We start from the raw sequence: 14,959 nt of genomic DNA on the forward strand, positions 1-14,959 counted from the left end.
AAATCCTTTAAGTCCAATTCTCAGTGACTTCTCTATCAGCTCTTTATGGGTAGCTGTATTTAAAGCGTAACAGTCATGTTTTTTTTTATTGCAGAAATCAGTAGTATAAGCGATTTTAAGAAACTCTGTAATAGGTTTCATCAGCCAAAAAAGCCTCCTTCTGTACTCAAGAAGCAATCTCCCAGCCTCCCCCCCCCCCCCCGACTTCTTATCTGTGCATTATCAGGCAAACACGTCTTCATTACAGAGAAGCCAGGGAAGACGGGCTCTGCTCTCTCCATTGTAAGCCTATGGAGGGGGGAGGGGCTGAGGGAGATGAGGGAGCAGGAAGAGGTGACATGAAGGTCAGCTGTTTGTAGACTCTCTGGGCACCTAAAACGCTAAATTCAGGTGACAAAAAAAAGGTTAGTGCTTATCTATCAACTTACTGAGAGAAGATTGCAGGGTGTTGTGCTTTGCAGAAATCCTCCGTGCTCAGTCACTCCTAACAGCCCCTCCCCTCTCCATAGCCACATAATAGACACAGAAATCCTGCTTCATCTGATGTGAGGGGGGAGGCTGGGAGATTGCTTTTTCAGTACAGAAGAAAACTCTTTAAGTACATAAAACCTATTACAGAGTTTCTTAAAATCGCTTGTACTGTTGATATTTAATGTTTTCAGAAAAATGACCCTGAAATGACAGTTACGCTTTAAGGCTGGTGAATCAGTGGACGAAGCTAACTTAACCCATAGCTGCACCAGGACGTTATTTAACGTCCTCGTGCCGCTATGGGAGTTCAGAGGGGGGTCGCGCGGCGACCACCCTCTGAACTGCCGCGATCCCGGGTGCCGCGTGTAGCCCGGGCTCGCGGCTATTAGCGGGCACGGTCCGATCGCCGTGCCCGCTAATTAAGTACTTAGAAGCAGCTGTCAAAGTTGACAGCTGCTTCTAAATACTTCCTGATATGCATCCCTGGTGGTCTAGTGGGGGGATCGCCCCCCTGCGGCGCGATTGCGGGGGGGGCGATCCCTGCATCCATACCGGGCCGGGGTCTGCTCCGTAATGGCGCTGATCCCGGCTCGGCATTCTATTGCTTTTGGCTGCAGCAGCCAAAAGTAATAGAACACCGATCTCATGGATTCATGCAGTATAACTATACTGCATGGATCTCTATGAGAGATCAGAGTGCATATACTAGAAGTCCCCCAGGGGGGCTTCTAGTATATGTCTAAAGTAAAAGAAAAAAGTATTTTTAATAACACAAAACCCCCTCCCCTAATAAAAGTCTGAATCACCCCCCTTTCCCCATTTTATAAATAAAAATAAATAAATAAATTAATAAACAAACATGTTTGCTATCGCCGCGTGCGTAATCGCCCGAACTATTAATTAATCACATTCCTGATCTCACACGGTAAACGGCGTCAGCACAAAAAAATCCCAAAGTGCAAAATTGCGCATTTTTGGTCGCATCAAATCCAGAATAATTGTAATAAAAAGCGATCAAAAAGTCATATATGCGCAATCAAGGTACCGATAGAAAGATCACATCATGGCGCAAAAAATGACACCTCACACAGACCCATAAACCAAAGGATAAAAGCGCTATAAGCCCGGGAATGGAGCGATTTTAAGGAACGTATATTGGTTAACAACGGTTTGAATTTTATACAGGCCATCAGATACAATATAAGTTATACATGTTATATATCGTTTTAATCGTAACGACTTGAGGAACATGCATAACAAGTCAGTTTTACCCCAGGGCGAATGGCGTAAAAACACATTTCCCCCAAATAAAAGAAATGCGTTTTTTTTTTTCAATTTCACCACACATATAATTTTTTTCTGGTTTCCCGGCACATTTTAGGCAAAAATTACATCTGCCTTAGCAAAGTACAATTAGTTGCGCAAAAAATAAGGGCTCATTTGGGTCTCTAGGTGGAAAAATGCAGGCGCTATGGCCTTATATACACGAGGAGGGAAAAACGAAAACGCAAAAATGAAAACTGGCTGTGTCCCCTAAGGGTTAATACTTATAGATATTCGTCCAGGAGGAACAACAACACGTCTTCAAAGAACAGCCAGATGTTATAGTCATTCCAGATGTTTAAAAAGCAACTCCAGCTATGTATGCCCATTTCCCCTTCTCAGGTGATTAAGGAGAACCCAAATGCCTAAAGACAATGAACAAAGAAGAAGCAAGACCACCCCCCATACCTTCCATATTATGGCGGAATATACTAGACTGACTTTTGACTTGACCCCCTAAAGAACTAGAGATGGTTTTTCCCCAAAGTGATGAAGACCTCAGCACACACACACACACACACACAGTAGAACAGATTGTTAAAATAAAGTTCTTCTGCTTTTGATAATGGCTTCAAAGGGGGGGACTGTTAGAATGTGATATTTTGTATATTTAGTGAAGCCATTACAATATGGCACTGACCTTCTAAACATGTACAGATGTTACATTCCTTATAGCTTATGTAAGTAACACTAGTGCTATTTACTCCAGACTGACGAGGGGAAAATACCCCAAAACCACTGTTTGTGGATGGATTCCTGCCTTGGTAAACCCTCAGGTTGTTATACTCACAACAGAGTTAGACTTTGACAAAAAGAGGCCACCCTGGTGTTTCCTTATGTATGTTCCAATACTCACAACTGAGTGGGACTTAAGGGGCCCCTATAAGGGTGATTTGGTGCTCTCCCCATGTGGAGGCACCCCGTGGCAACAGGCTAGGGATATCTGGCTATTCCTGTGTTTTGAAACTTGCAACCGAGGCTCCTTGGACTCCTTTTTTGAACACTAGTGCTATGTAAGTAACTCCTTTCGTACCTCAGCCAATGACGTACTGACACGAGCCTTAGTAGAAGAACACGCCCCCAGGGTATATAAACTGGCGGCCATCTTTGAGTAAAGGACATTCACATCCGGTTTGGCCTCAGAAATACCCCTGTGCCCCTGACCCCTGTACCCACCCCAAGATAAAGTCTAATTCAAAGTGGAAAGCACTCTACTCATACACCCCTTCAACGCTGGCCCATCTCTCACATTGGCTCCAGTCTTCTCTGAGAACCATAAATGCCATAGACAAAGGGGAACTCAAACAACATGTGTGTGACAGGGTCAGATTCCTCCTGTTAGAGACTTGTATATTATTTCTATTATACAGAGAAGAAGCTGCAGCCTGCTCAGGACCCTGACCGCCACTATGCTACATGTCGGTCCTCTGAGCGGAGAGGGGCGGGAGCAGAGGCGCGCAGACCATCCCATAGAGACACAGAGGGGATTCCATGGCAGGGGATCCTGACGCTCTTACTCAGTGTGAACATACCCTTAAGATGGACCCCAAGCGTTCAACAGTGCATGAGTGCTGGAGAGCAGAGTCCTGGTCTCAGCGGTCCTGGGCCATGTAGCGTAGTGGTGGTAAGACACGGTCAGAGTCTGGAGCAGGCTGCAGCTTCTTCTCTCTAGGGGTTCCTGAGCATGCTCCATGTGGCCATGTGACTGGGTCAGATATCGGCCATGGTCCAGCCCATGCGTGTAGGCCTTAGCAGCCTGTATTACATCAGAGGTCGGGAAGGGAAGGAGAGAAGCAGCAAGAGAAGGGGGATCAGGCGGCCGAGGAAAGAGGGAGAGAGAGCTGGGAGCAGAAAGAAAGCGAGGCGTCTTATGATAGCCGCACCCTGCTGCTTTTTATTTTTTTATAATTCACTTCATTATTACAGTATATAAATATGAGGGTTATGGAATATAAGTTTATATTAAGAAATATAAAAACCATCATCTATATCAGTGATTTTCAACCAGTGTGCCGTGGCATACTAGTGTGCCGCGACACATGGTCGGGTGTGCCGCGGGGAAAGTTCCCCAAACTATGGTGCCCCTGTGAAACAGGAGAAAACAATGGGGGAGAGAAACCTGGGGATGGGGGAGAGAAACAGCGGAGAGAAGCAGGGGGGAGAGAAGTTTGGTGGAGAGAAGTATGGTGGAGAGAAGCACGGGGAGAGAAGCACAGGAAAGAAGTAGGGGGGAGAAGTATGGTGGAGAGAAGCACAGGAGAGAAGCAGGAGGGAGAAGTATGGTGGAGAGAAGCATGGGGGAGAGAAGTAGGGGGGAGAAGTATGGTGGAGAGAAGCACAGGAGAGAAGCAGGAGGGAGAAGTATGGTGGAGAGAAGCATGGGGGAGAGAAGTAGGGGGGAGAAGTATGGTGGAGAGAAGCACAGGAGAGAAGAAAACAGGCCCAGGTTGGAGTATAAATACATTTAGAATCTATATTATTAACTATATGTATAATACGTACTGTTTTAGTGTCATTTGGTGCCATTTTGGTTGGTGGTGTGCCCCGGGATTTTTTTAAGTATAAAAAGTGTGCCGCGGCTCAAAAAAGGTTGAAAATCACTGATCTATATCACTCTGCCTAGGGAACATCAAAACAGCTTCACCCCTCTGTGCCGTCTCTGATGGTCCAGAAGGTTGGCTTTAGTAATGAAACATTTTCCACATTCTGAACATGAATATGGCTTCTCTCCTGTGTGAATTCTCTCGTGTCTAACAAGATTTCCTTTTTCTGCAAAACACAGCCCGCATTGTGAACATGAAAACGGCTTCTCTCCCGTGTGACTTCTCTCGTGTCTAACGAGATTTGTTTTCTTTGTAAAACATTTCCCACATTCAGAACATGAAAATGGTTTCTCTCCTGTGTGACCTCTCTCATGCACAAGAAGATGTGTTATCTGTACAAAACACTTCCCACATTCTGAGCAAGAATATGGCTTCTCTCCGGTGTGACTTCTCTCATGTATAACAAGCAGTGATTTACGTGAAAAACATTTTTCACATGCTGAACATGAAAATGCTTTTTCTCCTGTGTGACTTCTCTCATGGTTTGTCAGAGCAGATTTACTTGTAAAGCATTTTCCACACTCTGAGCATGCATACGGCTTTTCTCCTGTGTGACTTCTCTGATGTCTTATAAGAGTTGATTGATCTGTGAAACATTTTCCACATTCGGCGCATGAATATGGCTTCTCTCTTGTGTGAACTCTTACATGTATAACAAGATGTGATTTATATGTGAAGCATTTCCCACATTCTGAACATGCAAATGGTCTCTCTCCTGTGTGAATTCTCTCATGGTTTATCAGAGCGGATTTACTTATAAAGCATTTTACACATTCTGAGCATGCATAAGGCTTCTCTCCTGTGTGAATTCTCTGGTGTCTAACAAGAGCCGATTTCCTAGTAAAACTTTCCCCACATTCTGAACACGAATGTGGCCTTTCTCCTGTGTGAATTCTCTTGTGTAACATAAGTTCTGATTTGTATGCAAAGCATTTCCCACATTCTGAACATGTATATGGCTTATCTCTTGTGTGAATTCTTGTGTGTCTAATAAGATCTGATCTTTTTGTAAATTCTTTTCCACATTCATCACATTGAATCCTTTCCCCTCCTCTGTGACCCGCCCCTGTGGTCGCGGTGTGTGAGCGGTCAGGAGAAGGTTCCTCATGGTCCGGAGGATTATATGATAGATCTGTAGTGTGACGTCCTGGATGTACAGTAAGGGGGAGGAGGGCTTCTCCTGAGGAGCTCTGCTCCACACCTTCATACTCTTCTTTATAATTCATCAAGTCCGTGAAGTTATTAGAATTTTCTGTTGAAGAAAAAACAAGCAAAAAATTCTTAGAAGTAGAGAGGGCGATGTCACCTACAGTGATTGTCTGTCGCAAAAGCCATTTTACTCAAAGTTCAGTGGTGATGAAGGTAGTGTGTTATTTCACCACTAGATGTCAGTGTTTTGTGAGTAAGCTTATACTGTTGACCAATGGAAATACTCTTCCTGTCTGACCGATCCTTTCTCTCTTTTCCTTTGCACACATTCTTTTCCACCACTCACAGGGGCTTTTACGTATCGCTGTAGGAAGTAGTCACTGGGTGGGAGGAAGTGTAGCTTCAGTTTGCCTCACATTCTTGTGGGAGGAAAACACACAGAGTGAGCATCCCTGCTGAGGTTAAGCCAGGGCCTGGCTATGGCAGGACCCCTGTCCAGGACAGTCCAGTTGTTTTAGAGTCTAAGACACACGTGTATGTACCAGCCCAAGACACTCCGTTTCTTCAGTCTATCTACTTCCACTATGCAGTGCTAGACACTACCAGGAGGACAAGCAACCACTCTACAGAGTGCAGGGCAGTATCCTAGCTACAGAGAAACTAGCCTGGATAGGACAAAGCTACCAGAGGGTCTACGTATCCTATCTTGCAGCGCAGATGACACCGGAACATCGTTCATGTCGGCTGATCGTTACATCGCTTGTTTTTCAAACATGTTGAAAAATAAGCGACTGTGATAGCAGCAATCTGCTACCGCTGCTCCGTGGAACAGGAGCGGCGGCGGCAGCAGACCGCCATTATCCTCTATGGGCCGCCCGGCCGATCTAGCGATCACTGGGGCGGGGGCGGGCCCTCCCGTACTCACCCACTCTCTGCCAACACGTGTTATAGCGGCAGCAAAGAGCGGGGAACGAGGAGCAAATGAGCGCTCGTTTGCGCCTCTGCATCGCCCTGTGGAATAGGGGCTTAAGCTGTCCTAGGCCCTGGAGATTCCCAGACAGATCTGGATAGACAGGATTCAGCAAGAGAAATCATATAGAAGTTAATTGGGATTGAATTCTGCTTGAATTCCACCAGAGCTGAATAAGGTTGGGTTCACACTACGGAATCCGTGCGGTAAAGTTCTGGCGGATTCCGCCACTTGTTCCCAGCGGCGTGCCTCTCTGTCGGCTCCACAGACACAATTCTGTGGCCGGGCCAATTCCGCTGCCTGCATGTCAGTTGTTTCGGTGGAAGACGGAATCCGCTCGGACATAGGATGGTGTCTATAGCACAGGTTGAGAGGCACGCTGCCGCAAACGAGTGACGGAATCCACCGCAACTTATCGACGCGCGGATTCAGTAGTGTGAACCCACCCTAAGCGAGGAATTTCAAGCAGAAAATTTCCTCTTCAATTCCTCAGTGATTATTCAGTGTGAACGCACCCAAAGAGCAGTATAGGGGATAACAGAGACGACCGCGCGCTCAGGTATATCAGGTCAACAGGCATTGTTATGTTACAAGCTGCTAGTATAACAAATCACTTTGACATATACAGGATCACAGGGGCCCCAATCAGCAGCCATTGTGCGGCCTCCATACCTGGTATAGCAGCTGCTGTCATCTCCTCCTCCTTCACCTCACTCATACACGGGGGATCGCCCCTCATCCTCTCTTCTTCTGCTTCATCCTCCACTTTAATATGTGTTCCCTCTGGACAGTCCTGGGAATACAGAGGACAGGGACACCTCTCTGGTGGATTCCTGTCACTGCCTCCATCTGTAGGGAACACACAGGGAGACAATCCATTATACACTGCTACTGTCATCAGGAGGAGGAGGATGGGAGGAGGATGGGGGGAGGAGGAGGATGGGAGGAGGAGGAGGAGGAAGATCTATAAGAAATACAAAACCAGATAGTTGTTTATAACCACTGACAATCTCCCCCTCCTTACTCTGCTTTTCAGCCATGAATTCCGTCTCCTCTTCGGATTCATCTTTAACCTCAACCTTAATACTGTTTACATTTTCGTCCTAAACAGACAAGAACAAAAAATGTACTTTATGTCAATCACTTTATGGTTCTATATAGTGGAGACTGTAGCGCCACCTACCTGCTGATTGTCTGCTGGGAAATTTCCCTCCCCCCACCGGGGAACGCTATAGAGATATAGTGCTATAGCATCAGCCTCATCTACCTGCTGATTGTCTGCTGGGACATTTCCCTCTGGACAGTCCTGGGAATACAGAGGGCGGGGACACCTCTCTGGTGGATTCCTGTCACTGCCTCCATCTGTAGGGAACACACAGGGAGACAATCCATTATACACTGCTACATGTCACTAGGAGGAGGAGGAGGAGGATGGGAGGAGGAGGAGGAGGATCTAGGGGCCCCTCAACCCTGCTCTCTAGAATCAGGAAGGTCTCCTCTTACCTTGTGCTGTGAGGCCGGGCGGCTGATCCTCCATCATGAGCGGCTGCTCCCCCCGGTACAGATCCTTGTGTCCTTCTACATACTCCCACTCCTCCATGGAGAAATAGACGGCCACATCCTGACACCTTATAGGAACCTGACACACACAATGATCACACAGTGTAACATCCCTCCTCCTGTAAGCTTACCTTACTGCTGGGGTCACACACTGATAGTAACACAATGTAACATCCCTCCTCCTGTAAGCTTACCTTACTGCTGGGGTCACACACTGATAGTAACACAATGTAACATCCCTCCTCCTGTAAGCTTACCTTACTGCTGGGGTCACACACTGATAGTAACACAATGTAACATCCCTCCTCCTGTAAGCTTACCTTACTGCTGGGGGGTCACACTGATAGTAACACAATGTAACACCCCTCCTCCTGTAAGCTTACCTTACTGCTGGGGTCACACACTGATAGTAACACAATGTAACATCCCTCCTCCTGTAAGCTTACCTTACTGCTGGGGTCACACACTGATAGTAACACAATGTAACATCCCCCCTCCTGTAAGCTTACCTTACTGCTGGGGGGGGTCACACACTGATAGTAACACAATGTAACACCCCTCCTCCTGTAAGCTTACCTTACTGCTGGGGTCACACACTGATAGTAACACAATGTAACACCCCTCCTCCTGTAAGCTTACCTTACTGCTGGGGGGGTCACACTGATAGTAACACAATGTAACATCCCTCCTCCTGTAAGCTTACCTTACTGCTGGGGTCACACTGATAGTAACACAATGTAACATCCCTCCTCCTGTAAGCTTACCTTACTGCTGGGTGGGGTCACACTGATAGTAACACAATGTAACATCCCTCCTCCTGTAAGCTTACCTTATTGCTGGGGGGGTCACACTGATAGTAACACAATGTAACATCCCTCCTCCTGTAAGCTTACCTTACTGCTGGGGTCACACTGATAGTAACACAATGTAACACCCCTCCTCCTGTAAGCTTACCTTACTGCTGGGTGGGGTCACACTGATAGTAACACAATGTAACACCCCTCCTCCTGTAAGCTTACCTTACTGCTGGGGTCACACTGATAGTAACACAATGTAACACCCCTCCTCCTGTAAGCTTACCTTACTGCTGGGGTCACACACTGATAGTAACACAATGTAACATCCCTCCTCCTGTAAGCTTACCTTACTGCTGGGGGGGTCACACTGATAGTAACACAATGTAACACCCCTCCTCCTGTAAGCTTACCTTACTGCTGGGGGGTCACACACTGATAGTAACACAATGTAACATCCCTCCTCCTGTAAGCTTACCTTACTGCTGGGGTCACACTGATAGTAACACAATGTAACATCCCTCCTCCTGTAAGCTTACCTTACTGCTGGGGTCACACACTGATAGTAACACAATGTAACATCCCTCCTCCTGTAAGCTTACCTTACTGCTGGGGGGGGTCACACACTGATAGTAACACAATGTAACATCCCTCCTCCTGTAAGCTTACCTTACTGCTGGGGTCACACACTGATAGTAACACAATGTAACATCCCTCCTCCTGTAAGCTTACCTTACTGCTGGGGGGGTCACACACTGATAGTAACACAATGTAACACAATGTAACACCCCTCCTCATGTAAGCTTACCTTACTGCTGGGGTCACACACTGATAGTAACACAATGTAACACCCCTCCTCCTGTAAGCTTACCTTACTGCTGGGGTCACACTGATAGTAACATCCCTCCTCCTGTAAGCTTACCTTACTGCTGGGGGGTCACACTGATAGTAACACAATGTAACACCCCTCCTCCTGTAAGCTTACCTTACTGCTGGGGGGTCACACACTGATAGTAACACAATGTAACATCCCTCCTCCTGTAAGCTTACCTTACTGCTGGGGTCACACTGATAGTAACACAATGTAACATCCCTCCTCCTGTAAGCTTACCTTACTGCTGGGGTCACACACTGATAGTAACACAATGTAACATTCCTCCTCCTGTAAGCTTACCTTACTGCTGGGGGGTCACACACTGATAGTAACACAATGTAACACCCCTCCTCCTGTAAGCTTACCTTACTGCTGGGGGGTCACACTGATAGTAACACAATGTAACACCCCTCCTCCTGTAAGCTTACCTTACTGCTGGGGTCACACACTGTAACATCCCTCCTCCTGTAAGCTTACCTTACTGCTGGGGTCACACTGATAGTAACACAATGTAACATCCCTCCTCCTGTAAGCTTACCTTACTGCTGGGGTCACACACTGATAGTAACATCCCTCCTCCTGTAAGCTTACCTTACTGCTGGGGTCTCACTGATAGTAACACAATGTAACATCCCTCCTCCTGTAAGCTTACCTTACTGCTGGGGTCACACTGATAGTAACACAATATAACATCCCTCCTCCTGTAAGCTTACCTTACTGCTGGGGTCACACACTGATAGTAACACAATGTAACACCCCTCCTCCTGTAAGCTTACCTTACTGCTGGGGTCACACACTGATAGTAACACAATGTAACATCCCTCCTCCTGTAAGCTTACCTTACTGCTGGGGGGTCACACTGATAGTAACACAATGTAACATCCCTCCTCCTGTAAGCTTACCTTACTGCTGGGGTCACACACTGATAGTAACACAATGTAACATCCCTCCTCCTGTAAGCTTACCTTACTGCTGGGGGGTCACACTGATAGTAACACAATGTAACATCCCTCCTCCTGTAAGCTTACCTTACTGCTGGGGGGTCACACTGATAGTAACACAATGTAACATCCCTCCTCCTGTAAGCTTACCTTACTGCTGGGGTCACACACTGATAGTAACACAATGTAACATCCCTCCTCCTGTAAGCTTACCTTACTGCTGGGGTCACACACTGATAGTAACACAATGTAACACCCCTCCTCCTGTAAGCTTACCTTACTGCTGGGGTCACACACTGATAGTAACACAATGTAACATCCCTCCTCCTGTAAGCTTACCTTACTGCTGGGGGGTCACACTGATAGTAACACAATGTAACATCCCTCCTCCTGTAAGCTTACCTTACTGCTGGGGGGGTCACACTGATAGTAACACAATGTAACACCCCTCCTCCTGTAAGCTTACCTTACTGCTGGGGTCACACTGATAGTAACACAATGTAACACCCCTCCTCCTGTAAGCTTACCTTACTGCTGGGGTCACACACTGATAGTAACACAATGTAACACCCCTCCTCCTGTAAGCTTACCTTACTGCTGGGGTCACACACTGATAGTAACACAATGTAACACCCCTCCTCCTGTAAGCTTACCTTACTGCTGGGGGGGTCACACTGATAGTAACACAATGTAACATCCCTCCTCCTGTAAGCTTACCTTACTGCTGGGGGGTCACACACTGATAGTAACACAATGTAACATCCCTCCTCCTGTAAGCTTACCTTACTGCTGGGGTCACACTGATAGTAACACAATGTAACATCCCTCCTCCTGTAAGCTTACCTTACTGCTGGGGTCACACACTGATAGTAACACAATGTAACATTCCTCCTCCTGTAAGCTTACCTTACTGCTGGGGGGTCACACACTGATAGTAACACAATGTAACACCCCTCCTCCTGTAAGCTTACCTTACTGCTGGGGGGTCACACTGATAGTAACACAATGTAACACCCCTCCTCCTGTAAGCTTACCTTACTGCTGGGGTCACACACTGTAACATCCCTCCTCCTGTAAGCTTACCTTACTGCTGGGGTCACACTGATAGTAACACAATGTAACATCCCTCCTCCTGTAAGCTTACCTTACTGCTGGGGTCACACACTGATAGTAACATCCCTCCTCCTGTAAGCTTACCTTACTGCTGGGGTCTCACTGATAGTAACACAATGTAACATCCCTCCTCCTGTAAGCTTACCTTACTGCTGGGGGGTCACACTGATAGTAACACAATGTAACATCCCTCCTCCTGTAAGCTTACCTTACTGCTGGGGGGTCACACTGATAGTAACACAATGTAACATCCCTCCTCCTGTAAGCTTACCTTACTGCTGGGGTCACACACTGATAGTAACACAATGTAACACCCCTCCTCCTGTAAGCTTACCTTACTGCTGGGGTCACACACTGATAGTAACACAATGTAACATCCCTCCTCCTGTAAGCTTACCTTACTGCTGGGGGGTCACACTGATAGTAACACAATGTAACATCCCTCCTCCTGTAAGCTTACCTTACTGCTGGGGTCACACACTGATAGTAACACAATGTAACACCCCTCCTCCTGTAAGCTTACCTTACTGCTAGGGTCACACACTGATAGTAACACCCCTCCTCCTGTAAGCTTACCTTACTGCTGGGGGGTCACACACTGATAGTAACACAATGTAACACCCCTCCTCCTGTAAGCTTACCTTACTGCTAGGGTCACACACTGATAGTAACACAATGTAACACCCCTCCTCCTGTAAGCTTACCTTACTGCTAGGGTCACACACTGATAGTAACACAATGTAACACCCCTCCTCCTGTAAGCTTACCTTACTGCTGGGGTCACACTGATAGTAACACAATGTAACATCCCTCCTCCTGTAAGCTTACCTTACTGCTGGGGGGGGGTCACACTGATAGTAACACAATGTAACACCCCTTCTCCTGTAAGCTTACCTTACTGCTGGGGGGTCACACACTGATAGTAACACAATGTAACATCCCTCCTCCTGTAAGCTTACCTTACTGCTGGGGGGTCACACTGATAGTAACACAATGTAACATCCCTCCCCCTGTAAGCTTACCTTACTGCTGGGATCACACTGATAGTAACACAATGTAACATCCCTCCTCCTGTAAGCTTACCTTACTGCTGGGGTCACACACTGATAGTAACACAATGTAACACCCCTCCTCCTGTAAGCTTACCTTACTGCTGGGATCACACTGATAGTAACACAATGTAACATCCCTCCTCCTGTAAGCTTACCTTACTGCTGGGGGGTCACACACTGATAGTAACACAATGTAACATCCCTCCTCCTGTAAGCTTACCTTACTGCTGGGGTCACACACTGATAGTAACACAATGTAACACCCCTCCTCCTGTAAGCTTACCTTACTGCTGGGGTCACACACTGAGGAGCAGAGATCTCCACACACAACACAACAGCAATGACTGCCCGACCAGGAGCTGCTCTGTATCTGGTAGATGCTGGAGATGTAGGACCTGTGATGATGTCACAATCATGTGACCAGTACATGTGGGGGCGGAGCTCAGCAGTGCAGGAGAAAAGAGATTGTGGTGAAGGACCTGTGATCATGTGACAGGAGTGGGCGGGACTTAGTAGTCGATAGATATATAACCCACAGGAATAAGTACATGTCCTCCTCCTCCCCATAGAGTGTAAGCTCCTGTGAGCAGGGTCCTCACTCCTCCTGTGTCTCCTCCTCCTCCTCCCTATAGAGTGTAAGCTCCTGTGAGCAGGGTCCTCACTCCTCCTGTGTCTCCTCCTCCTCCTCCCCATAGAGTGTAAGCTCCTGTGAGCAGGGTCCTCACTCCTCCTGTGTCTCCTCCTCCTCCCCATAGAGTGTAAGCTCCTGTGAGCAGGGTCCTCACTCCTCCTGTGTCTCCTCCTCCTCCCCATAGAGTGTAAGCTCCTGTGTGCAGGGTCCTCACTCCTCCTTTGTCTCCTTCTCCTCCTCCCCATAGAGTGTAAGCTCCTGTGAGCAGGGTTCTCCCTCCTCCTGTGTCTCCTCCTCCTCCTCCCCATAGAGTGTAAGCTCCTGTGAGCAGGGTCCTCACTCCTCCTGTGTCTCCTCCTCCTCCTCCCCATAGAGTGTAAGCTCCTGTGAGCAGGGTCCTCACTCCTCCTGTGTCTCCTCCTCCTCCCCATAGAGTGTAAGCTCCTGTGAGCAGGGTCCTCACTCCTCCTGTGTCTCCTCCTCCTCCCCATAGAGTGTAAGCTCCTGTGAGCAGGGTCCTCACTCCTCCTATGTCTCCTCCTCCTCCTCCCCATAGAGTGTAAGCTCCTGTGAGCAGGGTCCTCACTCCTCCTGTGTCTCCTCCTCCCCATAGAGTGTAAGCTCCTGTGAGCAGGGTCCTCACTCCTCCTGTGTCTCCTCCTCCTCCTCCCCATAGAGTGTAAGCTCCTGTGAGCAGGGTCCTCACTCCTCCTGTGTCTCCTCCTCCTCCTCCCCATAGAGTGTAAGCTCCTGTGAGCAGGGTCCTCACTCCTCCTGTGTCTCCTCCTCCTCCCCATAGAGTGTAAGCTCCTGTGAGCAGGGTCCTCACTCCTCCTGTGTCTCCTCCTCCTCCTCCCCATAGAGTGTAAGCTCCTGTGAGCAGGGTCCTCACTCCTCCTGTGTCTCCTTCTCCTCCTCCTCCCCATAGAGTGTAAGCTCCTGTGAGCAGGGTCCTCACTCCTCCTGTGTCTCCTCCTCCTCCCCATAGAGTGTAAGCTCCTGTGAGCAGGGTCCTCACTCCTCCTGTGTCTCCTCCTCCTCCTCCCCATAGAGTGTAAGCTCCTGTGAGCAGGGTCCTCACTCCTCCTGTGTCTCCTCCTCCTCCTCCCCATAGAGTGTAAGCTCCTGTGAGCAGGGTCCTCACTCCTCCTGTGTCTCCTCCTCCTCCCCATAGAGTGTAAGCTCCTGTGAGCAGGGTCCTCACTCCTCCTGTGTCTCCTCCTCCTCCCCATAGAGTGTAAGCTCCTGTGAGCAGGGTCCTCACTCCTCCTGTGTCTCCTCCTCCTCCTCCCCATAGAGTGTAAGCTCCTGTGAGCAGGGTCCTCACTCCTCCTGTGTCTCCTCCTCCCCATAGAGTGTAAGCTCCTGTGAGCAGGGTCCTCACTCCTCCTGTGTCTCCTCCTCCTCCTCCCCATAGAGTGTAAGCTCCTGTGAGCAGGGTCCTCACTCCTCCTGTGTCTCCTCCTCCTCCCCATAGA

General features: G+C 48.1%; 4 protein-coding genes across 6 annotated transcripts in view; 1 reads left to right on the forward strand and 3 right to left on the reverse strand.

The window, feature by feature from the left end:
* Positions 1-14,959, forward strand: part of LOC138797178 (zinc finger protein 300-like) — an 898,668-nt gene that overhangs the window by 296,966 nt on the left and 586,743 nt on the right. The window lies entirely within an intron of this gene.
* LOC138797165 (zinc finger protein 585A-like) overlaps positions 1-14,959 on the reverse strand; it is a 119,198-nt gene that overhangs the window by 90,779 nt on the left and 13,460 nt on the right. The window lies entirely within an intron of this gene.
* LOC138797169 (zinc finger protein 84-like) overlaps positions 1-14,959 on the reverse strand; it is a 221,087-nt gene that overhangs the window by 23,660 nt on the left and 182,468 nt on the right. The gene's annotated exons all lie outside the window — the stretch shown is intronic.
* Positions 3,663-8,175, reverse strand: LOC138797156 (oocyte zinc finger protein XlCOF22-like). 2 transcript variants are annotated; one of them, XM_069976979.1, is made up of 5 exons: positions 8,020-8,175; positions 7,784-7,878; positions 7,541-7,619; positions 7,189-7,365; positions 3,663-5,649 (listed from the first exon to the last, which is right to left on the reverse strand). In XM_069976979.1, the coding sequence occupies exons 1-5, from the start codon at positions 8,114-8,116 to the stop codon at positions 4,424-4,426; spliced, it is 1,674 nt and encodes a 557-aa protein (XP_069833080.1). In that variant the 5' UTR covers positions 8,117-8,175; the 3' UTR covers positions 3,663-4,423. The 2 variants fall into 2 exon arrangements, with proteins under 2 accessions (XP_069833080.1, XP_069833079.1); XM_069976978.1 differs by having other exon boundaries at positions 7,700-7,878.

This window comes from Dendropsophus ebraccatus, chromosome 7, assembly GCF_027789765.1.
Source record: "Dendropsophus ebraccatus isolate aDenEbr1 chromosome 7, aDenEbr1.pat, whole genome shotgun sequence".
In the NCBI taxonomy this organism is placed as follows: domain Eukaryota; kingdom Metazoa; phylum Chordata; class Amphibia; order Anura; family Hylidae; genus Dendropsophus; species Dendropsophus ebraccatus.

Coding starts and splice junctions, on each gene's coding strand:
- LOC138797156 (XM_069976978.1), bottom strand. CDS start 8,116: ATGGAGGAGTGGGAGTATGTAGAAGGACACAAGGATCTGTACCGGGGG. Junction 7,879..8,019: donor GCCCGGCCTCACAGCACAAG/GTAAGAGGAGAC, acceptor TGTTCCCTACAG/ATGGAGGCAGTGACAGGAAT. Junction 7,620..7,699: donor TCCCAGCAGACAATCAGCAG/GTAGGTGGCGCT, acceptor TTGTCTGTTTAG/GACGAAAATGTAAACAGTAT.